The sequence below is a fragment of the Aphelocoma coerulescens genome, chromosome 24, assembly GCF_041296385.1.
Source record: "Aphelocoma coerulescens isolate FSJ_1873_10779 chromosome 24, UR_Acoe_1.0, whole genome shotgun sequence".
Taxonomy (NCBI): Eukaryota; Metazoa; Chordata; class Aves; order Passeriformes; family Corvidae; genus Aphelocoma; species Aphelocoma coerulescens.
The window spans coordinates 285,851-313,631 of NC_091037.1; the positions used below are offsets into that span (position 1 = coordinate 285,851).

A 27,781-nucleotide genomic window follows, 5' to 3' on the forward strand; every position below is an offset into this window, starting at 1 on the left:
ATATTTATCAGACAGCTTTAAACCCCTAAATCAAGTGGTAGAACACATTGGAATTCCCCTTTGGGCTGGTCACCACGTGACAAAAAACACTCATTTGCCTAGATGTCCTCACCGGTGCCACCAGCTAGTGGAGCATATCTGGCCTACTGAAATCACAACTGTGCCACAACACGGCCTTGCCTGTGCAGGCACCTGGGCTCCACTCAAAACACCAGACTCCCAAGCCCCATTCAGAGCAACCCTGTCCCACTGCATAGGAACACGAGGGCTCTAAGCAGCAGACCTCTGCCTCCAAGTCCTGGACCTGAGAAAACTCCAGGAGCCATAAAAACTCAGGCCCAATACATCTACATGGGTAAAGGTAAAAAACTTTTAGGTCTTGGGGAAGAAGGACTCCTCAAGCCAGACCAGCTCATGTCCTTCCACCCAAGCCAAAAGCTGATGGGCAGCCTGGGCAGAGGGCAGGGAAGTGCACAGACTGTTACAAACAAGGGGAAATTTAAGCTATGTGACAAGGCATTCATGGGGAGATCAGAGTTTCTAATCTCCACCTGCTGCCTCACGTGCACTGGCAGCCATAAGACAGTCTGACCCCTCGCAAGCCCACCTCCAGAAGTAGATACCTGACATACTTCCAGGTGGAAGCATAGGCCTGTCTGGCAGCAGCTCGTCATCAGAGGTGGCGATGGTTTTGATGGCATTGTGGTAAAGTGGTGTGGAGCTGGGCATGGCATACTTGGACATCTGGGACATCATCAGTGAGAGGGGGTTCTGGGAAGGGGATGGATCTGGAGAGGAAGTAAAAGGCATGTTCGGATTCATGGTGCTAGACGTGTTACTGGCTGGTGCGGAAGAGCTGCTCCGAGGCCCAGAAGGGAGAGAACCTGCAAGCAAGAGAGAGATCAACTCAGTATTGTCTACACACTGTGACTTGCTTCCACCAGAGAGCAACCCTGTCCTCTCCTTCTGACAGCAGTGACCAGAGGAGGCTGCAAAGCACAGAGCACTCTCTGGACTCTTGAGAAAGTTCATGCACGGACTCTGCTCCAGAGCAGTGATAGAATTCCACTTAAACCTGCCCCTGACTGCCCAGCACAGACACAGCATTTGCTGCCTGTGTCACAGGTCTACCTCAGAAGGCCCTGTTTGGACTCCTGGGAAAAAATACTTGCTCTGTGAGATGCAGGGCCAGGCACAGGTACACGTGTCTTCCCACTCCAGAGAGAGCTCGTGAGCTGGAGAGAAACCCTGTCCACACACTCACCAAAACTAAGCACAGACATGCACTCACATACAAGACACCCAGCATACCCTGATCCAGTGCTCCGATGGAAGCAGATGAGTTCATATTGAGAGTCTGCTTGCTCTGGTTGACTCCTGGGCTGGGCATGGTGGCTTTGGGAGATGGGACCCAACCAGGGGAAGAAACAGCCATAGAAGGGGACTTCAGGCGGCTTGGTGAGCCAGTTGGAGATCGGACGTTGAGAGAGGAACTCATCACTTGGGGGGACTTGAGGGGTCCAGACTGGTTTGAAGGTGGCATGCTGACCATCTGTGAGGGTGTCTGTGGGGACTTGAGGTTGGCAGATGGGGAGGTGACCAGTGGCGAATGCACCTGGCTAAGGGTGGGAGACTTGAGGTGACCCATACTGGGTGAATTCATCTGGTTGATGTTGATGGTGAGGTCAGAGGGCCGGCGGCCCAGCCCCCGGGAAGGTGCTGGGTGCATGTTGGCCAGGTTTCCCCCTGCTGTGGGCGTGGGGTTGGAAGCCGGAGGCAGAGGAATGTGGCTGAGTCTGGTGGTGCCACTGATGCTCCCAACGGGCATGGTGCCCTGCTCAGGGCTGAACATGTCTGAGCCACTGCCCATCTCCTGGGGCAGGTTGGGGTAAGACCCTTGCCCAGTCGAGAAGCCTTGCTGTCCTTGGTTGGGGAACTGGGAGGGAATCATCATTTTCTGGGGTCCCGTTAGCATTGCGCTGCCATTGCCATTCTGAGCCCTAACCCTGGCCAGCTCCTCAGGGTTCATGCCCTGGTGGGCCATCATTTCGGGGCCCCTCATCTTCTGCGACATCATCATCTGCTGCTGTGGGGTCATCTGGACATTGAGGTTCATGTTCATGTTCATATTGACATTCATGTTCATATTGAGGTTGCCAGGGCCCATGGGTGTGTCCATGTCCCGAAGGCCTGACTGACTCATAGGGGGGCTCAGCATCCCCCGAGTGCCTGCAAAATCCATTCCAATTGGGGCACTGCTCAGGCTCTCACCCGTTATCTGCCCAGCAAACATGGATGGATCCATCTGCCTGTGAGCCTGCATCATCCGCTCCATTTCCATGCCCTGGCTCATGGAGTTGCTGGATATCCCCATGGGCCTCTGCATTGCCACTGGGCGTTTCTCCATGAGCTGATGCCGCAGGATTTCCTCTCTGGCACGGGGATTCATAAACCTTTCTGGGTCCCCTTGCCCTGGTGGGTAGGGCAAGGTGCCTTGTGGAAAGTTCCCAGGGCCTCCCATAGGAGACATATCGTCGCTCCATCCCATGCCGGGCCTGACTGGCCTCTGCATGGCATTCATGGGCCCAAGAGCATCCAAGGGCATATTCTGCATCCCTCCAAAGCCAGAGACTCGCTGCATTTGATTCCCAGGGAACCGTGGCCCAGGGAAGGGTGGCCCTCCCCGCAGCTGCATAGGGTCCTGCACATCTATGGGTCCCCGCAGCTGGCTGCCCATCCCCGGTGGCCACTGCTCTCCAGGCTTGCTGTGGTAGGGTGGTGGAGGCCCACGCATCATCATGCTCCCCATTGACTGCGGGATCATGATCTCCTGCATGGGCCGCCCGTGGATGCTGATCTGCTCCTCTTTCCGTCGCTTTTCCTCGTAGTACTCTTCCTGCAACTTCCTCCAGGCCACTTGCTCTGGTGTCAGGCTGTCCTGGTTCAACCGCTGCATCATCATGTTCATCTGCTGTCCCATGTCAGTGCTGGGGTGGTGGGGCACCTCATGTTCCAGGCCAGGCCCACCAAGGCTCTGGGTCTGGGAGATCATGGACTGCAGAGGCTCTTCATACTTCTTCATGCTGGCAGGGGGTGCGGGGGGCTGGGCAGGGGCAGCCTGTGGCTGAGGGGTAGTCCCCCCCTCACCCGCATTTTGGCTGGACTTCAGGAAGGGCTCAGCCTCCCCACTGCGCAGCAGTAGACGCTCAATGTCTCTCAGGGTCTGCAGAGAGCGCTCTCGGTGCTCCAGCTGCTCCTTTGAGAGCCCTTCTGAGTTCATGGTGTTCCTGGGGCCCAGGCCTGCCTGCCCATTCCCTGGCATCCCTGGGCCTGGGCCCTCTCCCAGGAGGCTGGAGCTGGGCGTGGCGGAGGAGTCCACTTGCCCAGGCTGCATGGTGCTGGCAGACGCAGTGGGTGTATTTGGATGGTTACTTCCAGGCTGGTTATTGCTGCTATTGTTCCCCAAAGAGTTGGGAGTCAGTTCTCTCCGGCCATCTTCACCTGTCCCTTCCTGGGGCAGGCTGCTGGGCACAGGTAAAGGTGTTTGACTGATGGCCTGAGGTGGTGGGGCTGGAGGCTGTGGTGGAGGAGGCTGCGGCTGTTGTTGACTTGCTTGAGGGGCCAGTGGCTGGGACTGTGGAGTGTTGGCAGTAGGAGGGTTAATTGGAAGTGGCTCAGCAACACCCAGCACTTTAGGAGCAGGTGGTGCCTGAGAGAGAAAAGGGAAAGAAACTTGAGCAGGGAAAGATCCTAGGAAGGTATTCTTCCCTGCACCCTGCAGGAGACCTCTCTGTCTTAAAATGAAGCCTTCATGGCAGTTCACTTTCACTCCTCACAGGAAAGATGTAGGCCCTACTACATGATCTAGGAATGCACAAGCAGGTACTCTGCACACATGGCTGCAGGGGAACATGCCATGCCCCATCCCAAATTTTTCACAGCTTACGGCAGCAAGGACTTCTGCCAAAGAGATTTTGCAGCAAAGCAGCTTCCCACCCCACTGAAAGGGCATTCTGGCAACCCCTTCTTTCACAGCTGAGCCAGGGGCTGGAGGAGAATGGCTACATCAGAAGGGAAGGGTAATAGTCGGCAGCATGTGTCAACAGGAGCAATTGGTTCACAGGTGGTATACCTGGTCTAGCTTTGCCCGCGGGACATTCTGTTGATGGTAGGCCAGAATGGAGTCAGCTCGGCCCTGCAGGACAGCTTCCGCAGCTCTGAGGAGAGAGCACAAGTCACTTGAGAAGAGGCACTGTGCCCCATCCTACCCATCCAAGGCCCCAGTTGCCACCTCTGTTCTTCAGTCCTGCAGGAAGAAGGAAATCTCTGGAGGTAACCAGGAAGGGGGCATGTTCTCAGAGTCCTCCCATCTGTCCTGCACAGCACCCAGTGAGGGTATCTCTATCTGATGATCACTTGCCATTCAATTTCCCTCTTCCCGTGTCCTGTGACAGGCTGTGCTTTGTGCCTGATGCCCTGAGGTGGTTGTCACCAAGATGCTCTGGGATCTCCCACACTGAACCTGTGGTACAGCAGAGCTCTAAAACTAAACAGACTAGGCTAAACAGACTAAACTAACTGCTAAGACGCTACGGCTGAGACAACACAGGACAGAAGAATCGTGTAGAGAATAATACCATGTGTTACATTACGCTCCCTGTGACAGCTATCCCTTAGATACTTTCAAATCAGACCAGCAGCCCACACTGCTTTGGGTGAATCATTTTGTTGGATGCCAACTAGATGGGCTCTACAGTGGGTGACACAGAGTGCAGAGCCAGGCCTCACTGGGAGGAAGTGGGCATTTAAGTCCAAGTTTGCCCACCTGCAGTGGCTGCCAGCATACCTCGTGAACGCCAGGGGTTTCCCACTCTTTGCAACCAGAGAGACACAGGTTTCCCCAGCTCTCTTGTGCTCAACTGCTGCATGCAGCAGGCAGGTGTGACAAGGCCAGGCAGGTGTGACAAGGCCAGCCAATACTAGTGGGGGAGGTATGGGGTTTACCGCTTACGTGTTAGCAAGGTGCGTTGTAAAGACGTAAACAAACTGTGAAGGCTGCTTCCCTGTTCCGCCACCTCCGCCTCCTGCAGCCTCTGACCGCAAGCCAGGGGCAGCACCATGGGGCACGCCGGAAGCACTGCTCTCACTCAGGTTCGGCAGCGGGTTGGACCCTGGGCCAAGTTGTGGGGCCGTGGACATCGCAGGATCTGCTACATTACAGCCTGCGGGAGCAGAGGAGACGAGCTGCCGGGCGGGCGCTGCTGCCGGGTCGGAGCCCGCGGGCGGCAGGGACGAGCCGCCAGCAGGCGGCAGCACTGGCCCGCCCGGCCCCGCCGCTGCGCACGGCAGAGGTGACTGTCAATCGTCAGCCGCTATTGAGTAAGATCCATAATTAATAATAATAAGCACTGCAATTATCAGAGGCATGCCCTGCGTTCTTCTACCTTCGCCCCTTAACTCAGCTGGCTCCCTGCTCCCCTCCAGCTGCCTCTCCCCATTGCAGCAGCTCCTACAGCCCGACCCTGCCACCGCAGCATTTACACAGGAGACATTGCTGGGAAGCCGGTGCGGGGACACGGGCGCTGCCTCGTTGCCAGCCCCTGCCCCTGGGCAGCCTCACCGTGACCCATTCCCGCCAGGCCGATCTGGGAGCAGGCTGTGACTAGGGAAGCGGCACTACCCTTCCTACACAGGCTGCACAGACTGTGGACTGTGCTGAGAAGGGCAAGTGGATGTTCTGGAAACGATGGCGACAATGCACTGGCAGGCACACACCCCTCTTCTTGCTTTTCTACACGTTCATGTTCTCCATCAGACAACATGGGCATCTCCTTGGGCCTCACAGGACCTTGCCCCATCTCTCAGATATTTTCCCTGTTACAGTTTGAAAGCAAAGTGAATCGTAGCTATAAAGTGTCAAAGAATGCTGGCGCTTTTGGAAAACAGAAGAGACCCACAGTTCATTGCCCCAAAAAATGCACACCTCAGGCCAGCTCAGTTCTGCCTGAACCATGTCAAGACCAAGAGCCTCTTTAGACTCAGCTGTCTTTACAAGACAACTGCAGAGAGAAGGGTGAGCGGCCTGGCACAGACTTAGCTGCTGCGACAAGAGTAATGCACGTCACACTCTGGCTGCCACTATGACCAGGGTGGTGTGGCCACAGCAACATACAGCAGGGACATTCAACCTCAACACCTTTTCCTACAGCATCTCAGTAGCATCTCCACAAACCAGGTCGCAGACCTCACTGCATGGCAAATATTCTCACAGCACAATGACCACCAACTGCAGTGGCCCCCCACACAGTCAGCTAAGTGAGCACACACAGGCAAAGCCAGAGGTGCCAGTGTCATCAGCCCTCCTGAGCCACAGGAAGGACCTGGCTTTATTCAAGCTTCAGAGCTGGTAAGGAGGCGGTTACTCACTGTGCGCACTGCTGATGGGTTTGTCGTCTTCCTCGCTGTCTGGCCCAGAGCACCATTCATCGCCGCTGTATGGCTGCTTCCTTTCCAGCACACACCGTCGCTTACTACGGGGAGCCACCTCACCTGCAAAGGGACAGAGCCATCAGAGGCGCTGAGTAGATCTGTAAGGGGCTGAAAGGCTGGGGTCCTGCCCAGCTGGGTGCTGCATGCTGGCAGTGCCAACCCAACCAGGATGCACTGGGCAATTAAGCCTTATGCTAACATCTGCCCAGCACTGGTTAAGAACCTGAAACATCTGCTCAGTCTGAGCTCCTTGTCTTAGCAGCCAGATCTAGTGAGACGCCCCTGTGAGGGCCAGAGTTGCAGAATGACATGTATTTCTTACTGCCTGAAAGGAGTCTATGAACACAGGACGTGTCTACCTGCAGTTCCAAACTAGAGAGCTTTGGGCATTAACTGTAAATTTAAAGGGTCTGTAACTCAGCAATTAAAATTTGAATATAGAATGGGAGGGTGCATTCACATACTTTGTTAGGAACAAGAGACAGACTCTGCCCTTTGTCAACATCAATCAGGCAGGGGCCTTCATGCTCTCTATAAACTCGTATGGTCCCTCCACGTGTCCCCCCTCTCAGATGGGACTGATGCAGCTCAGAGAGGAAGTGGCTTGCCTAAACGCACTTAGGGACTCAGGGAGAGCAATCAGACACAGGATGAGTAACTTCCAGTCCTGTGCTTTAATTAATGAAACATTGTCTGGCCTTACTTTTTACATCATCTTTTTTACATCATAACCATATTCACATGATCTATCAGTATATGAGGAACATAGGAGATTCGTGCATTTCAAGCATCAAGCCATTTTAATAATTTTCCTGTGGCAGTGTGGTTACAAGACAGTTCTGGGATAAACGTGCAAATGCTTATGATCAGTGGTGTAGAGTTACCCCTGCAACGCTATGAGGAGAAAGCCTTGCTGGGGGCAGGAAGTCCATTCACGTACATTCTACCTGTTCTTCCACGGCACAGCTCTGGCCTAAGACAATCAGGCAACATGGCTTTGACTGTTAAAACAAATCCTTAGGGGCACAAGCCAGAACAGCAGCTCTGTGTCTGCAGGCCGGATGTGAGTCTTGGTTGGAACCAAGGGCACCACTGGAATTTCTCCTCCTACAACCATCCGTGAGATGTTCAAGTATCCCACACAGCCATTGAGCACAGAGCTTGATGGAATGCAAGAGGTTACAGGGAAGGTCGATAAGGAGGTTTAGAAGCACTGACTCAGCCCTTTTCCAGAAGCCACATGCTGTAACACAACAGTTATCCATTGCTGACGAAACCACAGAACTGTTCAGACAGTGACCCTCGCAGCACCTCCTTGCTAACCGTGACTGAGTCATCGGGCAGCTGCAAGAACACCACAAAGCAGCTCTCTACCAACAGCAAGCAGATAGAAAACAACTCAGTCTCAAGTTGAAAGTTGGCACATTGCATGTGCAGAGGCATTTGGTGTAGTTTCAGTGAACCACGCTGTTGCTTAGATGGCCTCAGTAGCCTGTGAAAACCAGTGCCAGATTCCAGGTGTAACAAATGGTTTAGGAAATGAAATGCAAAGCAAATGAGAATTCAGGCACTCTGGTCCAAAAACTGCAGATGTGACAAGCAGTGATGCAAAGTCACACGGGCAGCCAGGACAAGCCTGGACAGAAGACACAGCACAGAAACCGAAGATGCTCTCATCCCAAGTCCAGCCAGGATGTTTGTAGCAACTGAGAGGAGGACATGCTGACGCAAGGTCTAGGAGAGCATTACCTTTTGATTCTGTGTCCTGTGATGGGGTGCTGGCTTCTCGCTGCTCACCGGAGTCCACCGAGATGCTTCGTTCCCGCTTCACCTTGCCCTTCAAGGAGCTGAAGTTTGGGACAGTGTTCTGGCTGGTTTTCAGTCCAGAGTTGCCAGGGGAGATCTGAGTGGCCTTGCTGCCATGGCTGCCTGCCCCCACACCCTTTGACCCCAAGTTACAGGTGGGTGCTTGGCTCACATTGTGGTGCTGGGCTAGGGCACTGCTGCTGCCTGCCTTGCCATGGCTGGGCAGTTTGTTGTCAGGGTGCATTGGCTTGGCTAAAGCTTCCCACAGTGCCAGTGGAGGGAGCTCCCAGGCCCTTCGATCAGAAACCTGCAAGAGAAAAGGGCAGCAAGTCAGCACAGTGCCCCTCACACGGGCGTCACTGCTGGGGGCACAGCCCAGGGCCAGTGCACTGGGGCGGCTACTTGGTCACAGGGCCAGATAAAGCCCATGGCAAGGCACAACCCAGAGCTGCTCATGCTGGGAATTAGCCTTGGGCCCTTTGACCAAAAAATCCTGCTCTGCAGTTACTCACTCACATGCTGACAAGCTGTAAACTCTCACCCAGGCATGGTAGACTTGCCAGTACTTCAAAGAACAGCCACAGACACGAGAGCCCTCATTTCCAAGGCTATGATGAGAAATGGGTGCTCCATGCCAGCCTGGCCCTTTGGTGAGCAGAAGGATCCTCAGAGCTATTTTGCAGGTGTTCCCAGAGCTTAGACAACTTTGTGACCCCAGAGAGAAATCTGGCGCCCTACTGTTTTCAGGGACCCCTTTTGCTGCTAAGTAAGTTTCCTCTGCCCTGCAAAACACACAGAAGACAACTGAGCAGACAGTCTTGACACAAGCCTATAAAGAGGAAACTGGGACAGAGCAGGGGACAAAGGGTGAGGCAACTGAGAAGGAGGCAGTGGGTTGCAAGGCAGGGGCAGAGCCAGGAAGTGCAGGCACTCATCAGACAAGCTCTGTCTCTGCCAGGGGCCTGAGGGGCAGTTCCAGCTCCTGCTTTAAAGGCTCTGGGTGAGGGGGTGTCCACTTTAGGGGGAGCTCCAGCCCAGCAGGATGATGCAATGTGCCACATGCCTGCTGGGATAGCAGGGTGATGCTCTCCTACTCCAAACGCAGCTCAGCTTTCTGAATAGCCCCGCAGGCTGAGGCAGAGCCTTGCAGAGAAGAGGAGGCTAGGGCACAACACAGAGGTTTCTGGGCTGAGGGACATGCATGCAGCTAAGCAATGCTGCAGCAGCCCTCCTTGCAGGATCTAGTTGCCTTGGCAGAGTCTCATGCTCACACTGGGAATATTCCCCTTGGAGCTCTGCACAGGCATTAGAGATGACTGGGATGCAGCTCCATATCACACTGTGTATTCTGGAAGGCCACCACAAACCCCTGGTCCAACAGACAACCCTGGTAACTACACCCTAATCCTAACTCTGTCATGGTCATTTTTACTTCTTGGGGAAGCAGGAGGGAAGGAGAGTAAACTACATGTACGTGGAAGCTGAGGTATTACTCTGTTTGCTCACATCCGCTATATGCTTTGTGTGACACCCCCACAATGCACCCGACAAGCTTTCCTGTGCACAGGCAGAGAAATTTCCCAGCACACAAGGAGGAGGTTACTGTGGTCTGCTCCTCCCATTTGGACCAAGCAGGCCAGATGCTGCACACAGATTGCTTCTGCCACCCAGGGACAGGAAGCACCGGCTCCAGACCAAACCCCATGTGTCTAAATAGCACTGCAAGAGCTCAGCAGCGCTACACATGCTGCTCCTGGCTTGCTGAAGGCGAGCCTGGAAACACCACCAGCAAAAGCCAAGTGCTTGCTCTGCCAGGGCAAACCACTGCACTCTTGCAAAGAAAGCAGAGTGAAGCACATTTGGCAGACCCATAATCCCCAAAAGATTGTGATCCCCGTAAGGCGCAGGCTGCAGCTTGTCATGCACCGCGAGCGAGCTCTCTGTGCCTGCAGAAAGGGTCTTCTCTGCAAAAGGGTCTTCTCAGCACCTGCCTCCCTGCAAGCTGAGCTGGGGGCTGCTGGCATGCTATGCAAACAGTGCTGTGGCACAGCCCACCCAAACATTCTTCCTTAGTGGGATCCTTCTTGCACAGCTTGGCCTATCATTGCTTCCTAACTAGGAGTTGTTAATTGCTCCCTCCTCCTCCATCCGCCCCACGCACCTCGGTGAGGGCTCTTCTCTAGCCTGGAGGAAGATGGTGAGCCACAGCGCTGATTAATTTTCACAGCACATAAGGGAGTTGCTAGCCCTTTAACTGTCAGCCAGTCTCACTTGCTTGCTCTTGTTCTCCAGAGACCTATTAATAGCAGCTGGAAAGATCACATCACTCTCTGGATATTTATACCCCTCATTCCACACCAGGAGAGATTTATGTCAGAGCTGCTGTCCCAGTGCCTGCCCAATTGCTCTGTCAAACTGCTTGCAGGGGGAGGGGAGCCAAGCAGGGAAGGAGACACAGAGAGGGCAAGCAGAGAGGAGGAGAAGGTCCATATGGCACAAGCTGCAGCATTAAGCACACATGCTGCTTGCAGCCGCTGGCTGGCCAGCCACACGGAGCCTTCAGCCCCACTGGAAGAGGTTGCTGCCAGACAGCATTCCAGAAAGCAAGCCCTGCAGCAGCTCCCTGCTGCTGGTGGCCCAGAGGCCCCCCTGCCTCCACCTCCGCTTTGCCGCACTCGCAATCCCTGCAACACGCTGCACCATAGTCCTGAGGGTCACAAACCCACTGACGCCATTGTGCGGCTACACCCGCTGAGGAGGTGCTTCCATTGCAACGGTAGGCTGGGAGATCCAGGTCTGCCTGTGGCACATCTGCACAGGCATGATATCATGGCTGAAACAGATCCCAAAATGCTTCACTGAAAATGTGAATGCTCAGCAGCACCGCAGCACAACCCTAGTACAGCCCAGCATGGTGATTAACTCAGCGAGGGAGGAAGAAGCCTGGGGCCCTGAAAAGCCCATGCCTGTAGAGTCCAGAGATGCACCTCCTGTCCCTCTGGTTCTCAGATGAGACTGCATGGAACACACACCTCGATCCCAAAGGACCGGGCAGTCACCATGACAAAACCTTCAGGCACTGCCTGCAGCGTGGATGAGCCTCACCAGCTGTAAAGTTCCTCCAAAGTGTAACATTTGGGGGGCACCTACCTTCTTTCTTTATTTTGGACTAGGCTGGTGCTCCAGGGAGGTCATTCAAAACCTTGCCTGAGGCAGGATGGAAAGCTACCCTGGGCTGACAGAGGGACCCGGCTAAACTTTGGAAAGCCCTCCTCTTCTAGTGTCCACTCAGAGGGATAACACTTGCCTCACAATTCTTAATGGGACAAATGCCAGAAGCAGCTGCCTGAAGATTCTGCTCTGCTTTCAGGAGTAGCAACAGCTGGATTCTGTTGCAGATGGATAGCAGGGATCTGCCCTGGCCAGACAATAGGCATCTCGACTGCTGTAAGCTCCTTCCACATACCCTGAGATTCAAACTAGATTTCAGCAGGCATGCCATACATCTGGGCCACGAAATATATTTAATTAGAAAGTAGATACACTGACACCAGGAGACAAACAATTCAAAACATCTTGAAAAGAACATGACAAAAAGAAGACTGCACAGAAATCTGTCTTTCTCTGCAATTTAGCAACACACCCACTCCAGCCTGGTAGTTTTAAAGACAATACCAAACTTAATTCCCAGTGGTTAAAGCAAGGAAACGAGATTCCTGGCTTCTGCTCCCGGCTATCACTAATTCCACTCGTGACCCTAAGCAAGATGCCTGGGTTTTGGGTGCCTTGATTCCCCCATCATTACACAGGGGGATAACCCAGCCAACCTCATGCAGGGAGGGAGGCTTTCAAGGCACAATAAGTATCTGTTGAACAAAGGACTACATCCAAATGTAGAGAGTGTTTGCACCTGGTACATCTGAAAAGCCACAGCTTTAAATCTAAGGCTGGGACCTCAGCAGACAAGAAATCTTGAAACAAAACAACAAAAACTGCTTTCAGTAAGCCTCCTCCAGTACAGTCTAAACAGCAGCAGAGGGAGAGAAGGAGTAAGCTCTGGGCAGGAGAGACTGGGCTGACATATTTGCAATCCGGGAATTGCTAGCTGATAGTTGAAGAAACCTGAAACCCTGCTGCATTCCCAGAGGACTTTCTGGTGAATCATGCTCCCACTCTCTCCAAAGGATGGTAACATGGATTCCCAACACTGCTGCAAAGAATGCGGAGCCCGCAACTACTGCCAGCCTTGCAGCTTCCACATCTGGGAGCTGGCTGGCATTGCAGCCATGCTATCACTCTTGGAAGAAGGCACAAGAGAGGAAGCCAGGGTAACAGAGCCACGATGACCAGTCCAACTGGTGTGTTCCCTACAGAAATCCTGCATGTGCCAGACATACTCGACAGTCACATGTGGCTCCCTTGGGATGATAACAAGGAACTGCTTCATACCCTGGCTAGTGCGGCTTGCTGGGGATGGGTTAGCGAGAGACCTGCAGGAAGCTGCGGGTGCCGGGCACTACAACCACCTGTGCGCTGCAGCTTGGCAGACTGCAGTCAAGTAACAGCATCTAGTAGGTCAGGAAGCAAAGCCAGAAATCTCTTCCAAAGGTATTGCTGCTGCTCAGGGAGCTTCAATTTCCTCTGAGGCAGGATCTCATCCTGAAGTATATGAAATCTGGCCAGGAACATGGGCTGCTGTGACAGCTGGATACCCCCACGCAGCCTTTGGCTGTGCTGGGATGCACAAAGATAAGCTCATCTGTACATGAATGGGGCGGTTTCCCTGAGAAAACCCTGCTGGCAGATAACATCACAGGCTGCAATGCAAGGCCACAACACAGATCTCCGTGGACAGTTGCTACATGGGATCAAGAGACTTCCTCAGGCCATTTCCACTGTGTTTGTACACTGGGGTTACTGGGACTGGGCAAGTAATGCTAAAAAGCCTAGCTAGTGAGCTGTGCCTCACACTGCCTCTGCTACACCAGCTCTCTTGAGCAGCAGGGCTCACAGCTGAGACCTTAAAACTTTTCCGCAAAATTCGCAAGGGAGACAAGCCTTGCCTAGGGTCACACGTCAGGTAAACAGCTGATGTAGCTGAGCCTATGAGGACAGTCTTTCTGCTACATCTCGGACTCAGTAACCGCTTTAGGATCCTTTGGCAATAACAAAAGTCTGCAATGCCAGCAGTGTTCAGGATTGGAACCCAGCAATGCCAGAACTTCACGAGGCGCTTCCAAGCTTTAACACAACAGTTTCTGCTCTTCTTTTTAGAAGAAAGTCTCTTTGCAGGACTCTGTGACAGACTAGCCATCGTCAGCAGGGCCATCACACTGGGTGCCTTCCCTGCCCTCTGTCTCCAAGCCAGAGACACAAGAGCTCCTGAGCACTGCAGGGTCTGTTGCCTGTGGCCGGTCCAGCTTCATGACAGCTATCCAGAAGCATCAGATTTTCCGGGGGCCCCACCTCTGGGCCCGAGGTGGAGCCTATGGGATGAAGCCACTAGGTGTCACCGTCACCCAGGGCATCCCCAGCCTGGCCAGGGCTGATCGAGCGCGGGGCAACTCGCTGCACCACCAGCCAGTGCAGCAGAGCCTGGGCTGGGGCACGGTGTGAGCACTCGGACCCCAGGCTTCCTTGGCAACTCAGCCCTCACAACAGGGCCTCCGCAGTGTGCAGGGGGTTGTGCTGGGGAGCAGAGCCATGCACCACATCCCTGCAGTAGATGTTTACTACACTCCTACAGATTAAAGCAGCACGGAGATGCCTGTTGCACACTGCATACCACCTTGCAGAAAATCTCCCCAAAACACTAGCTCTCCCTTTGACCAAGCTCACATCACTTTCCAGTCCGAAGAACAGCACAGTCTTTGCAGACAGGGTCCCAGCAGGAAACCCTTGTGGCAGGGACACTCCTACCACCTCTCTCAGCACCGTGTATCCCAGCTGCACCCTGCTGTACGACCAGCAGTGCAACAAGTTTGTTTGCCTTTGAGAAAGCTCATGGCAGAGAGTTGGGAAAGAGTTGGACTCTTCCTGTGCCCAATCCTGGCACTAAATGCAACATGCAAAGGACACACCTGCACAAAAGGAAGAAGTTGGAACACCTGCAGGCCTGCAAATTGCCTGGATTGCAGCACCATGTTTGTGCAACTGGGCACAGACATGTATGTACCCCAGCACACCTGGGGAGAGGGAGCTGACAGAAATGAAAGAAAGAGGGGGAAGCAGGGTGGCTGCCCCAACATCTTGCCCTCCACACTGCCCTCTGCCAGCCCAGATTGTAGAAGAGATGCAGAGAGCTGCTGAGCACTCCTCCAAGATTATAAATACCAGGGCCAGCAGCAGCAAATGCTGGGCTCTATATTTAAACCACGGCTGAGGTCACTTCCTTTTCCCAGCAGCTCCCTCCAGCCCCCACCCCGTTGCCTCGTATTTGCATGCCATCATGACTAAGGCACATCGGGGTGTAAGGTCATAGGGGACGAGGCTGTGCAACTACCTCGCAGGAAATTCCACCCTGGGAAACCTTTCACCTTTCCCAGTGCAGAGAGGATCAGCACGGGCAGCAGAGATCCTGCAGCTGAGTGGTGGCAGCTACCTGCAGGCAGTACTGGGACTCCAGTGTTGGGCTGGAAAGGGAGGGAGAGACCTCAAGGAGAGGAGAGCCACTGCTCTTCCCATCTGACTTTGCCATCAGAGTCTGGGCTAGCACCGATCTGGAGAGAGGTTTCCCCGATTGCGCACCCCAAGACAGCAGCTGCTCGACCTCCTCGCCATGCTTCACCTTTACCCCCAGAAGCCTCCCCCATACGTAAAGCTGAAACTCCCCAGCTTCTGCCACTCAACGGGTGCAAAGTGGCACTGCCTTCCCCACAGACCTGGTCCCAAGTCTCAGGGGCTACTCTGCCCTTACGCAAACACTCACACAACTGACAGAGCTCCTCCAGAGACACAGTGATCTAACTCTGGCCAGGCCTCCAACCACCCAAAAGGAAAGAGGCAGAAAGAGCTAGGAATTGCCCCATCTCACTAACTGCAGCCCTCTGGGGAGGCAATGAGCCCTCTATGTAGCAGATGTACAGCCACCGATTAAGAGAAGGGCCCAGAGGCAGCCTGTCCTGGGGCTCCCCCCAGAGAGTCCCTCTTCTCCACCAGGAGAGAGAAGTCTTGTTAACTTATGACTGGCCAAGTGGGCAAGGGCTTCTGACATTCCTCCAGCTCTGAGGTTTGCAGGAGGCTTTGGGGTTTGCAGTGGTCCTTCTGGCCAGAGGCCAGGTGCCCAGACTCAGCCAGATCAAGCTCTGAAGCAGCATTGTTTGCACTAGGTACAGTAGCTGGAGTCATCAAGTGCTCCCAACTCAGCCCTTGGCCCTCCACAGTTGACTCTAGTTATGCCCCTTATTTAAGAAACAGAACATATTAAAAAGAAAAGTTATTGCAACAACAAAGACCAGGGTACAAAGGAGGGGAGAAGAGTGCAAAGGCTACTGAGTGGGAGGAAATAAGAGATCTTTTGGAAGCAGGATGGCTGTTTACGTAATGATATAAGCAAGTTAGCATCGGAGTTTGCAGAAGAACTAGTTGGTAACTCACAAGGTATCTGTTAGGTTTCAAAGTCCTTGGCTGTTTGGATTACCAAGCCAATTCTCCAGTCTCTGAGCTAGCATGAGATACATTGAGGTCAACGTCTCTGAAGACTGACATCCAGAAAGTTTCCCATACAGAAAGTCTTGGCATGCTAGTCAAATGCCTCTTCCTCTCCCTCATCACACGGATTCTGGAAAGGAAGTTTGTGACAGAGCAGGGGTGCTGAGGCAGCCCTATAACCCCTGGAATCAGCTGATCAGGAAATACACATAGCAGAAAGCTGTGGGGAAGCACAACTGCTATCAAAAGATGGACAGTGCAGAGCCAGCAAGCAGAGTAGGACACGATCATCCAGCTCCTTTGGCCAGCGACAGGGTACTTGTTGTCCTCTTAGGCACACGGATATTGTGCTCTGGCTCTGAGCCTGCACCCACAGTGAGGCACGCCTGTGCCCTCCAAGGCTCTGTCTCCACAACAACAGGAACCAGAAGCCACAGCAGACCCCGAGCAGCTCATTGGCCCGAGATCACATTACAGGACAGGAAGGAAGAAGGCACTTTGATCAGTCTGGAATTGCTTTAAACAGGTTCCACACTGATATCTCAGCCACTGGAATTAGCCCCCCAACACTCTAAATGTCCCATTCCTGAAGACATGTCCTGCTCTGGCATGCACATCAGGGCCCAAGCAACCCAGCCACTGGCGGCTGCTCCCAAGGAAAGGTCATGGCAGAAAGCAGCCTAGAAGAAGGCAGAGAGCCTCCCTATGCCATGTCAGAGGAAGTCAAGGCTCAGCAGGGCCCTGCCTCTCCGGCGTATGTCTTTAGCACAGGCGCATGCTAGCTATCCTCAAAACAACAGCAAGGGGTGATTTTAGAGGCAGCTGGCAGAGACAGGCTGGTGCTCCCCAGCAGCTCCCCTCCTTGCACTCAAGGGCAGTGGGAGCTCATCCACCTGGCCATAGGACCTCCTGCCCCATGTATGCCCATCCTGCAGCCTGCTCCTGGCAGGCAGAGGGTTAATGATGCCCAGGGAGCTGCAGGAAGCCTCCTCCTTGCCCTCTCAGGAACAATGGGGCCATTGTGGGAGGTCAGGCAAGTGTGGGCAGATCCCAGGACTGGCAGTTACCCAGCTGGGCTCGTTGTTCCTGCCAGTTGTTCCTGCCAGGTTCTCTCTCTGCCTCCTCAGGTAGGAGGAGAGCGGGTGGCTGCCCTGCCCTTCCTGTGGGCCCTGGAAGAACACTGGCCAGCCCAGCCACCAGGAACACCACGTCAGCGTGGCCAGTGGCCATGTCGAGCAACCTCACTCCTACCAATTTATCTGGGTACAAAATGCAGTCAGACAGCCACGGACACAAAGCTTGCCAGATGACCCCACCATGCAGCAGACCAGACTGTGAGCTGGTTGAGTGTTGCCAGCACTGCCAGATTCACACCTGGGTATCCAGCAGGATCAGCTATGCTTTCAGGATATGCAGGGGGGGTTGCTGCAGGAGCTGAAACTAGTTTTTCTCACCGTAAAGTCACATTTCGATTGTGGGTGCAAGTGCTGACCTGGGACCAAGAGCTTCTGGGAAACCTGAGAAGAACTCCATGTGACACACAGACGAGCAGTGAGAACACAACTGCGCGTGGGGGGACTACTGTGACTGCTTTCCAAGCCTCCACAGTCTGAAAATGGAATGAATAAGCAAGGAAGCAAGCAGCTCCAACATACTCCCACTCTCTACAGATTTGCATCTCCCGTGCCCAGCACATCAGTGTACAGAAAACTAGGGGATGCTCTGAATTCACACTCTCAAAGCATAGAGCTGATCCCCAAGGCAACACCAGCACTCTATGTCACACTCCCAGACTTTCCAGCAGAGCTTCATGCCCCCTTGGGCATGGAATCAGGGTATACAACAACAAACCTGGCTGAGCATCTGTGTGAAACCTCTGGCCAAGAACCTGATGCTGGACAAATAGCCTGACTTAGGGCTGCTGCACTGGAAGCACCTCTGGCTGGTCCACAGGAGCATAGCAATGCAAAGACAAGTGGAAAACAGCCCTATAAGACTCAGCACCGCCTCCTTGGGATCCTCATGCTAGGCACAAGCTGGCAGGAAGAGGGCAGCTCCAAATATCTGCATTAGCTGAAGTCCCAACAGAGGAAAGGTGCAGCCCAGGTGCATGTCGTGTATGCCACTGTGCACAACCACCGCAGCTCAAACCCTACAGGATCAACTGCCTATCTGTGAGGGAGGAATGTCCTTTCCACTCGATGCTGCAGCTGCTTTCCCCATCTCACAACTAGACTCAATCTTCCAATTTTTAGGAGCACAAATACAGGCCATCGTTCTCTGACCTGGCAGCACCAACTCTGCCAGTAGCACCCACCTCAGTTTCTTTTTTATCCAGTCTCTCAGTGCCCTGCACTAGCTCCAGGAGTGCCACTGCTCCCTGATTTTGCCAAACTGAAAAGCAGCCTGAACAGACTCACACAGCTCCCCAGGTCTGCACCCCAGTTCATGCTTTCAGAGACAGTGCCTTCTTCCCTGCAACTCTCAGATAACTACTCTGTCAGTTCTTTACATGTCCCACCTGAGGGCATGGCTTTCTTCCTTCCCCCCAGATCACTTTCTCCTGTGTCTGATACTCAGCTCTGTGAAGGCCACTTCAAGACATTCCAGACAAGTTAAATACAACACTACCTTAGACCCCAAAAGGCAGGCTAGATGGTCTCGAAGAAAGGACTGCAAATAGAGCTGTCACTGCAAACCTGCCATACTCCTCACTTTGCAGCCAATTCTGTGCAACAAAGCAGCAGAACCCCCAGCTGGGTTTTGCTCTCCCCTAAATGCTCAAGCACAAGAGTCCAAGATGAGGGCAGGTAAAAACATCTGATGGATCTGACAGGGCAGGCTTTACTTAATCTGTATCTCTTTACAAGATGTCATGCCTGAAAGAAAACACAGTATCTGCTTCCAGCAAGGAAAAGGAAGAATCTGGGTAACCTTTTGCTAAAAGAGAAAAGAAAAAAAAAAAAGGAAAAAATCAGGGCAAGAGGGACAAAACAATCTTTGTCCTCATTTTGCTGGTCACGCAAGCACAGGGCAGCCGCAGTACCCGCTGCCCCAGCTTGGTCAGCAAATAATAACCACAACCAGCCCATTTTCACCGAGGCTTATAGAAACCAGGCTCCATGGTCTAGGGAAAGCTGCATCCCCTGAGAAAGAGGTAGAGCATAGACGGGATTTCCAGACTACACTGATAATCGGCTCACAGAAACGAGATAGGACAGCACACCCTCAGAGGTCATTGCTTGGCTCTACCACGTTTGCTCCAGATGCTGTCCCTTTAAACGTGGCTCCAGAGACCACACAAGGGTTAAATCTGCCTATAAATATCTGTTCTCAGCAGGGCTGCTGCTCTGAACCCTCCAGCCATCTGTTCTAGCTTTCCCCCATCTAAGACTCTAACATCTGAAACACGCTCACAATTCTTAGGAGTGCTCCCAAAAATAGACCAGTGCCATGGCTTAGCTCCGTTGCCAGTGTCTGTGAGCGCAGGAGCATGTATGCCTGCGCCTGTGCCAGCACAAGCCTAGAGTCGTGCAAATATGAACACGTCTGCCTCTATGACAGCGAGCAGGCCTGCAACAGCATGGGTCTGTTTGCATCCGTGCTGGCGTGGGTGTGCCTGCTTAACTGCGAATTCATGTAAATCCGCATGAGCATGTTCCCGCTGGTATGAACCTGTATCTATACACGTGTGCGTGTCTGTACCAGCGTGTGGGTGAGAGAGAAGGTGGAAGCCTCTCTGCTGGTGGATGTGATGAAGTCCTGCCATGCCTTCTTCCTCGGTGGGACAGCAGTGCTGCAGGACACAGCCAGGCACCTCTCCTCCTGCAGCCCAGCCCTGCTTGGCCTCAGCATGAGAAGTCCCGCTGTACCCAGGCCCTGGCACTCCAATCCAGACAGGGAGCCTACCCTACAGCACAGCAGGGAACAGAGGACACCGGTTCTCTTGCTCAATGCTTGGCTCAGCAAATTCAGCAGTCCCACCTCTGGGCACCAGAACTTCACTGTGAAAGCAAGTAAAGCCTGGTATGTGCAAGGCCCAGGACACACCACCCTACTCACATCCAGCTGCAGCTTGCAGGATTTTCTCAAACACTCCACAGAGAGAGCCTGGGCAAGGTTGCAGGTATATAAAGCTTTGGAGCAGAGTGAGCTACAAGTCTCTCATAGCTCTTTCCAAACATCACAGACATTAGTGGGTTCACCCGTCTAACTGCCAAGCCCACTCCACAAGCCTATTAGCCTTACTCCACATGGGACAACAATCATCTCCATGGTCAAATGCAAAATAGGAAATAGCTGTCCAAATCCGGACATATTGTCCAGGAGCAGACAGGCCATCATCCTCAACATCCTCAGGACACAGTGCTGTCCACCTGCTGTGTGCCCAACACAGCTCATACTCAAACACCCATTATTCACTGGAGACCACCACAAAGAAGCTCAGCCCTGGCTGCTGACCCTGCTGACACCGCATCATAGGGTGATGTGCATGCGCAGCCCCAGGGAGGAAATATGCAGTGTCCATCCTCCACATAGTGACAACAGGCCAAGGATCAGATAGCAGCTACATTTTCATCTCTAACTACTTCCACAAGAGTGATTTTCCCTTCCAGACCAAGTAAAACTACAGACAAAGCTCCAAACACAAAGCGCCTGGTTGTGCAGGACGGGGCTGTTTCAGATTGCTCCATTTCTGCCATTCCCTAACCTCCATGGTGATGTGATGGTGAACACCTGCCACAGCAGAGCCCACGTGGTGCTACGCCTCCTTGTCCAGCACAGGCACGCATGCGTGCGTGCACACACACAAACACACACACACACTCCCCCACTGGTGGGAAACACTGTGGAGGACTCCCTCAAAACTGTCCCTACAGGCATGGGCTAGTGGAAGGGACTGAGTCCACTGAAGTGTCATTTGCCTTTTTCCAGAGTGCATTCAAAAGGGCACCCGACAAGTAGGAAGGTCAGAAGGCAAAAAGCACATACCACCACAGTTCTGCTCAGGGTTTGCCAAGCTGCCCGGTGCCTTTCACCCCTCTGATGTACTGGAGATAGCCAGCTAACTCCAAGAACTGTAAGCAAGATCTTCAGTGAAGCCTAAAAGGCAGGTACTCCTTCAACTCAGGTGACAACAGAAATGGAAAAGAGCTTGAAATTCCAGCTCTTCATTTCAGGCTTTGGCAGGGAGACGACCTAGGAAACAGCCTCAGCAGACTGAGCCGACACAGCTGTACTCTATTTCTGAGAGAGGAAAAAAACCCCATTGATCCAGGTATTGATTTGCTGCAGGAGTTTGTTTTTTGTTTAGAAGTTTGCCCATGGGTCAGACCTTGTTACAAGCATCTTTCCTGGTGATGAGGTTAGAAACAGACTGTGCCAAACTCCAGTCACCTGCCTGGGGAGCAGAATGCAAGCAAGTCTGAAAGTTAAGTAGTCCCTCAGGGATGCTTCCCTCCTCCATTCCCTTGACTTTAAAAACCTTGTTGTTGGGTGGAGGAACATCACAAACAGCTGTAAGGCAGCACCAGCATTTTGAGGAGTCCAGCTAGGGTGTAAACAGGGGGGCTGAAGGCCAGGCAGTTCATCAGAGGTTTCAGACCATAAGATGGAAAGGATTTAAACAGCAGATCAATTTCAGGATTATTTTCCCGACCCCTATCTGTCAGAAAGAGCAATGGGATTTCGAGATCCCCACAGGTTTGCAATCCAGCTAGGCAAGGACTGAAAAATGACACCAACTAGGACAAAACTGAACTGACAAGTCTTGTTTCCTTCTCTCTGGCAAAACCAAAAGTGAACAGGGTAAGTACCAGGATCAAGCAGACATCCACTAACACAGACAATTTCCAAAAGCACCGCACACAAAAAGTTCCCGTACCGGGTCAGGTCCCCAGTGTGCTCCATGTTTGGTGGAAAACAATGGTATCCACTTCAGCATCTGGCCACAGGTGCCAGCAAACTGAAGACCACTATATTCCATTCCAAACCATTCCTCTTCTTCTTCTGTCATGGATGGTTGCTGAGTGAATGACCACAAGTAAGTTTAAGGAAAAAGGGTGGCTCTGTCAGGCACAGGGATTCCATCACAGAGACACTCAGGTATCGCTACAGAGCTCTCCTCTCCCCCCCCCTCCTCAAGCCCACAGGCATAAACTCTTTAAGAGATGGGAAAAGAAAGAGAAGTGATGACAGGTTGAGGACTAGGCACAAGGCAGGAGATACATCCCCAGCATCCTCCTGACCTCAAAGCTCCCCTTACCGCCCACCAAACACGCAGCATCCATTACCCTCTACTAATTTCCAGTCCCAGAAATCTCTGCCAACACCAGATCCCAGCATTGCTTCTCACTTTTCCTCACCTCTTCTGTCCTGCTGCCACAATTCCTGTATGAACCGCAGATGTCTGCACACTGCAGCACTTTCACAGCCACCTCCAGCTTTACCATATAGCTGACCATCAAAAATGGCCACCAGCCATCAGAGAAGAGGTGGGGGCACAACTACATGTGCAGAGACATACCTCTTGTGGAATAATATAGCTATTGTTCCCCTCATGTCTGCATTCCCCATGTGACATGTGGCAAAGAGGCTCAGCCTTACCAGCAACTTGTGGGTACCTTTCCCCACTGTGTTTTCAAGCCTCTTTGTCCATCTTTCAGTTCCCTTCATTTCAACAGAGCAAAATATTGTGAAGGATTTATTTTGCCTTTTAACATTTCTTAGCCCATCACATCCTTGCTGAAATAAAAAACATTAAATCAGTTTCTCCCCTTCCTCACCTTTGCTGCCTCAGAAGTATGTCCTGCGATTATGTTGTGATATGTGACAAGAGGAAGCAGCAAACTAGTTCAGACCAATGTGGGTATCCTCAGCTACTGCGTAGCTCACAGCAGGTAGCCAGCTGCTCACTCTCATGCAGCCCCCTTGCTGAAGTACATGGAAGCCAGAGTCAGACTGAAGAATCTGCTGTATTGTATGCAGTTGAAAGAGCAAAAATCAACATAGAAATTAAGAAAATCTGTCTCTGAAGCCAACTGGCCAATTAGCATCTGAAAACTTCTCGCTGGAGGAGCCTCCTTTATTTACAGCTCAGTAAGTTTTACTTCTGTGGGGTGCCATACGCTCCGGCACCCAGTGACCCGCTGGGAGCTGAGACACACATTGAGATCCCATGACTTGTCATGATCTGTCACACAGTTCAGGCTGGAACACAGGCTTGCCACAAGAAAGGAGAGAAGAAGCAAAGTGAGTACTTGGATCACACCTGCTTCACCCCCTGCACCATCTCCTCTCCACCCTGGGGAATGGGTCACAAGGCTGCCCACAGATGGGGCTACAGAATTTGGATGCCTAGGAAGTAACAATGTTGATGGCCAAACCACAGGCCACAGCAAGAAAACCACCCCTTGGGCTCCTGTCCTCAGGATACAGGCATCGTAAGCAACCCAACAGCACGAGGTGCCTGAAACCTGGCCAGCTGCCCATGCAGAGGGCCAGCAGAGCAGCCAAACACCCCTGGTTCCCCCTTGACAAAAGAGCATCTTGCCCCTCTACAAGATGTTGGCTATTCACACAGGAGTGTTGGCTCCCATCTTCCCAGTGGAAGAGACAACTTCAGGGCACATTTCAACCAGACCATCCCTATACCACAGCAGCCAGGAGCATTGGTAAACACTCAGGAACCTCACATAGCCTCCTGCCCACTGAAAGCCAGCCCATGGCCAGCATGGCTTCTGAGAGTCAGCATCCAAAGGAGACTTGACTCTCAGTTCCCATCCTCCCAGGCCTGGCCTGCATGTCCTTCGGCAAGGCACTTCACCTCTCTATCTAATTGCCTGTAGGACAGCAGATGCTGCCATCAGCCGCAAAGGCCTGAACACAGCAGGGAGCTCCCCCTCCTCCCAGGCAGCATCACTGTGAGCAGAAGCAAGAAGGCAAAGCCAGGCTGCCCTCCTGCACCTTCTCTCCCTAGGCTGATTCTGAAAATAAAAACCAGCTTCCACTTGTCCCAGCCCCAAGAGAGAATGAGGCAGAAAGAGGTTTGTTGTAAATACATGAAACTGTCGCTAAGTGAAGGAGAAAAAAAATCCAGGGGGAAGGGGGCTGGAACAAGGGAGGGGACAAAACCGCATTTTTACTTCTGGTGGCCAGCCAGCTGACTGACTCAGCCAATTTGGTCGCTTGCCATATAGATTTAAAAACAAAACCAAGCCTCAGAGAGAGGAGAGAAGGAGATTCAGATGAACGTGCTTTTTTCTTGTGTATCGAGTAAATCCTAGACCGGCCCAAGACACGTTTAGGAAAATGACTTCCCTGCCTCATTGTGCCCAGAGGTGCAGCACAGAGCAAGGCCCAGCACAGGTCTGCCGGTGCCAGTGCCAGTGCAATGTGAGACTCCCGCTAAGGCACTTTGCTCCTGGCAAACCACTGGGTCCAAAAAAGAAGTGCAGTGAAAGCCTAAGGCTCCAGGGCTACCCTCAGAGCTGGTTTCCTCCAGCTACCTCAAGGGCTAGGGACTTCGGTCTGGGTCCCCAGGCACGTGTCACCTGCCTGATGGGTGGCATGGCCAAGGCTAAGGTGACCTGCTCCATTCAATGTGTCCCACATCTGCTGGGAAGAAAGCTGTGGAGTCTAGACTGCCTGCTGCTGCTCTTGGGCCATGGGCTACAGCTGCATTCTGTGGGCACCTCCTCACCTTTGCCTGCTCATCACCAGAGGAATGTGCACAGGCAGTGGGAGGAGCAGGGAAGAGGTTGTTTTGAAATACCAGCTCCCATTTTATTTATCTGGCTCCCACAGTGCCCATGGCATGGTAGCCACTTGTAACGAGTGTTCTGTTCCCAAAGTACTGTACAAACAAAAACACGTGCTCCCCACACCCTTTGCAGCAACTCAACATGCTGGCATGTTCAGCACAGCACCAGACAGGCAGTGCTCACTGCTCCATGCCAACTCGGCTCTTCCATACAACTGAATGGTCACAAAATCCTATGTGAATAAGCAGTTCTTGGCAGTCTGCAGCTGCAGCAGTCATTACAAACACTAGCTGGTGAAGGAAGCCTCGTGAGCCTCCCACGCAGTGATCTCCCATAGAAACTGGCCAGCCTCCCTGGCAATTAATCCGTCGCTCACTGCAGGGAGTGCAGACAGAATAAGTTACCTAAGGAGCTGACGACAGGTAAGTGCAAACCCTGCTCCTGTTCCCATTTCAAGATAGCAGAACTGAGGCAAAGAAAAACCAAGGCCCTGTCCATAGTTGCCCTAGCCATCAGCAAGGCCAAGAAGAAAACCTTTGCCCTTTGGTTCCCAGTCCCCAGCATGGGCACTAAGACAACACTGAAATGTGGTCCATCAGCAGAGCCCCACTGGCCGCATGGGGGCTCAGAAGAGGGGTGCAGATGTGCACCCCACAAGTGGGGGAAGCAGGTGCAGGATTTCCCCAGGGATTGCTGCAGCAAGGTACCCAGGGAGGTTGCTGCTGCCTGCACTGGCTCATGCAGGAAGCAGGCAGACAGACGCAAGTACAGCAGCCAAGCCGGATGGGACCCGCTGCTGCAGGGCGAGGGGCACTGCTCATGAACCAGTGGCTGGAGTTCTCCCCAGCCTTCAGCCTTCCCCCAAAAGGCCTGCCTCACCTTTTAGAGGTGTTTTGGGCTTGAGTAGGAGAAGCACAACGTGGGGCTGGGGACAGGGTAGGGGAACGACAGGCAGAGTTTGCAGTGAGCTAAAAGGGGAGATTTAATAACTGTCGGGAAAAATGGCTGCTTTATTGCAGGCAGCTTGTAAACCCTGGAGCCTGAAGGTCTGGGAGTAATTTCTCCCTCCCACGTGCTGGGCTCAGTTTGTACTGGGGGTCAGAGGCCAGTGCTTTTCCAAAGCATTCTGGGACAGATGCCAACTGGAGCAGGCTGCTCAACACCACTCCTGCAGCAGGGCCTGGGCTTTGAGCAGCAGGCTGGAGCCACTATTAACCCTTTGCAGGCTGATTTCTCCCTTCCCCTGTTCTTGGCTCCATCCTTCCAGTGCAGGGAAGACAGCTGCTGCAGGCCCACTGGGGCCACCCCACATGAGTCTGGGCTAGGGAGGCCACTGGCCTCCCAAAAGGGCCAGCTGGTGCTTCAGTGTCGCCTGGGGCCTGTGCTTAGCTCCCCGTGTGCTAGCTCAGCCTGCTCCTGACCCACTAGTGACAGAGTCCTGTGCTTGCAGGCCCAGTCTAGGAGTTGGACTCCTTGCAGAGGAAAACAAGAGCCCAGAAGAGTGACAGCCAAGCACTTGGGGAAAAGTCTTGTACCAGCCTTGGCACAGAGAGAACGGTAACTCAGGAATGCACCCAGCACCACCAGAGAAGGGAGAAGAGCCAGGTATCACTCTCCTTGAGCCCAGCAACAGTCCCTGCAGTTCATATGCCTGCACCTGCCATGCCACTTCCCTCCGGGAAGCCTTTGGGCACACAGTCACAACCAGAGGCACTAACCACGGCACTCACAGGAGAGAGCGCTCCTGTGGCCAGAGTCCTGCTAGACCCTTGGCACCCCTTCCCTGCTCAAAGGAAGGATGTCCTCCCTAGCAATCTCCTCAGCCCTGGTGCTCCCTCTGTCTCTAATTATCAGTGCTTTCTTCTCAGGATAACACTGTGCCCAGCTGCCTTCCCCTGCACTCCCGCACTGATCTCCCGGGGGAGGCAACAATTGGCCTCTACACAGCACCTTCTGCTTCTCCTCAGCATTGGGTAAACACCAGAACCTACCAGTCCTTGCTGGTGACACCCCTATTCCCCAGTGGGGGCTTTAAAGGCTGCCTGCCAGAGCCCTCTTACCTCCTTAGCTGTCTCCTCCTAGGCTCTGGGACAGGCTCTAGATGGCTGGGGGAGGCATGGCTTTGCTGTGTCACCCCTGAGTTGCAGCAGGCTCTGGATCACCTGTGCAAGCAAGAGCATGGCTTCCTGCAGCATTTCAGCTTCCCCTCTCAGGGATGTGTGTGAGTGTTTCTGGCCTGCAGCCCAGCCCCTCTGCCCCCATCCCACTGAGTATTTGACTGCACAAAAAGAAGAGAGCTCAAATCTGTTTCTCAGTGGCATCTCTCATCTCCCTCTCAAACACATGCCTCATCCTTTCCTTGCTTCATCTCCTTCATGCTCAGCGCCACACCAACAAGGAGAAGGGGCCTGCAGCTACTGCCCAGGCAGACAGCACACCCAAGCACTCGACTTGGGTCTGGCTGCTGGATCTGCTCCAGGCTCTTTCCCTCCGTGCAGCAGCACTGGGCCCAGTTGCCACAGACTGGCACCCAGAAGTGTGCCGACAGGTGTACCAGGGCCCTTTGCTGGTGACACCACAGAGCCTTGGCCCTGATTGCCATGCAGCCCCTGGTCTCACTGTTCGCTGTCAGCCAGACACCATGTCCCATAGCTCCCAACTCTGTGCCACATCCACCACAGGTATTCAGATGATTTTGCAGGCTCCTCCAGCAGCATTTACATGCCATCCACACAGCTCTCCCACTACCATTTCTGACACCAGATGCAGCTATGGACCACAGCCTTACTAACTAAACAGGGGGGCCAGAACCTACTGTCAACTGTGTGCCAAGCAATACTCTTCCACCTAACACCAAGCTTCCTCCAAGCTGCCTGGGGGGATCTGGCTGTGCCTCTGCACTCCTCCACCGCAAAGATGGTCACAGTGAAGATGATGATCCCTTCTCCCTCCAAACACAGAGTTGTGCCTTCTTGTCTAAATCACTTCAAATTGTGCTCACATCTTTCTGGATCCATGTACAAAACGGCAAATTTCCCCACTGGCTTTGTTAATCCCATCTTTCCAAGCTCCTG

The 27,781-nt window shown here is 53.2% G+C and overlaps 1 protein-coding gene across 5 annotated transcripts in view; it reads right to left on the reverse strand.

Moving 5' to 3' along the window:
* The window catches only part of BCL9L (BCL9 like), a 46,256-nt gene that overhangs the window by 5,252 nt on the left and 13,223 nt on the right, over positions 1–27,781 (reverse strand). The window contains exons 1-7 of one of the 5 annotated variants that reach the window (XM_068994622.1): positions 22,731–22,781; positions 8,239–8,602; positions 6,427–6,549; positions 5,012–5,222; positions 4,133–4,217; positions 1,312–3,709; positions 624–884 (exon numbers count right to left, since the gene is read on the reverse strand). In XM_068994622.1, the coding sequence (XP_068850723.1) occupies positions 624–884; positions 1,312–3,709; positions 4,133–4,217; positions 5,012–5,222; positions 6,427–6,549; positions 8,239–8,539 (3,379 nt within the window). In that variant the 5' untranslated portion in view covers positions 8,540–8,602; positions 22,731–22,781. Of the gene's footprint in view, positions 1–623; positions 885–1,311; positions 3,710–4,132; positions 4,218–5,011; positions 5,223–6,426; positions 6,550–8,238; positions 8,603–8,836; positions 9,092–20,937; positions 21,060–22,730; positions 22,782–27,781 lie in introns of those variants that run through there. The other 4 variants (XM_068994621.1, XM_068994624.1, XM_068994623.1 and 1 more) reach the window with 4 other exon arrangements.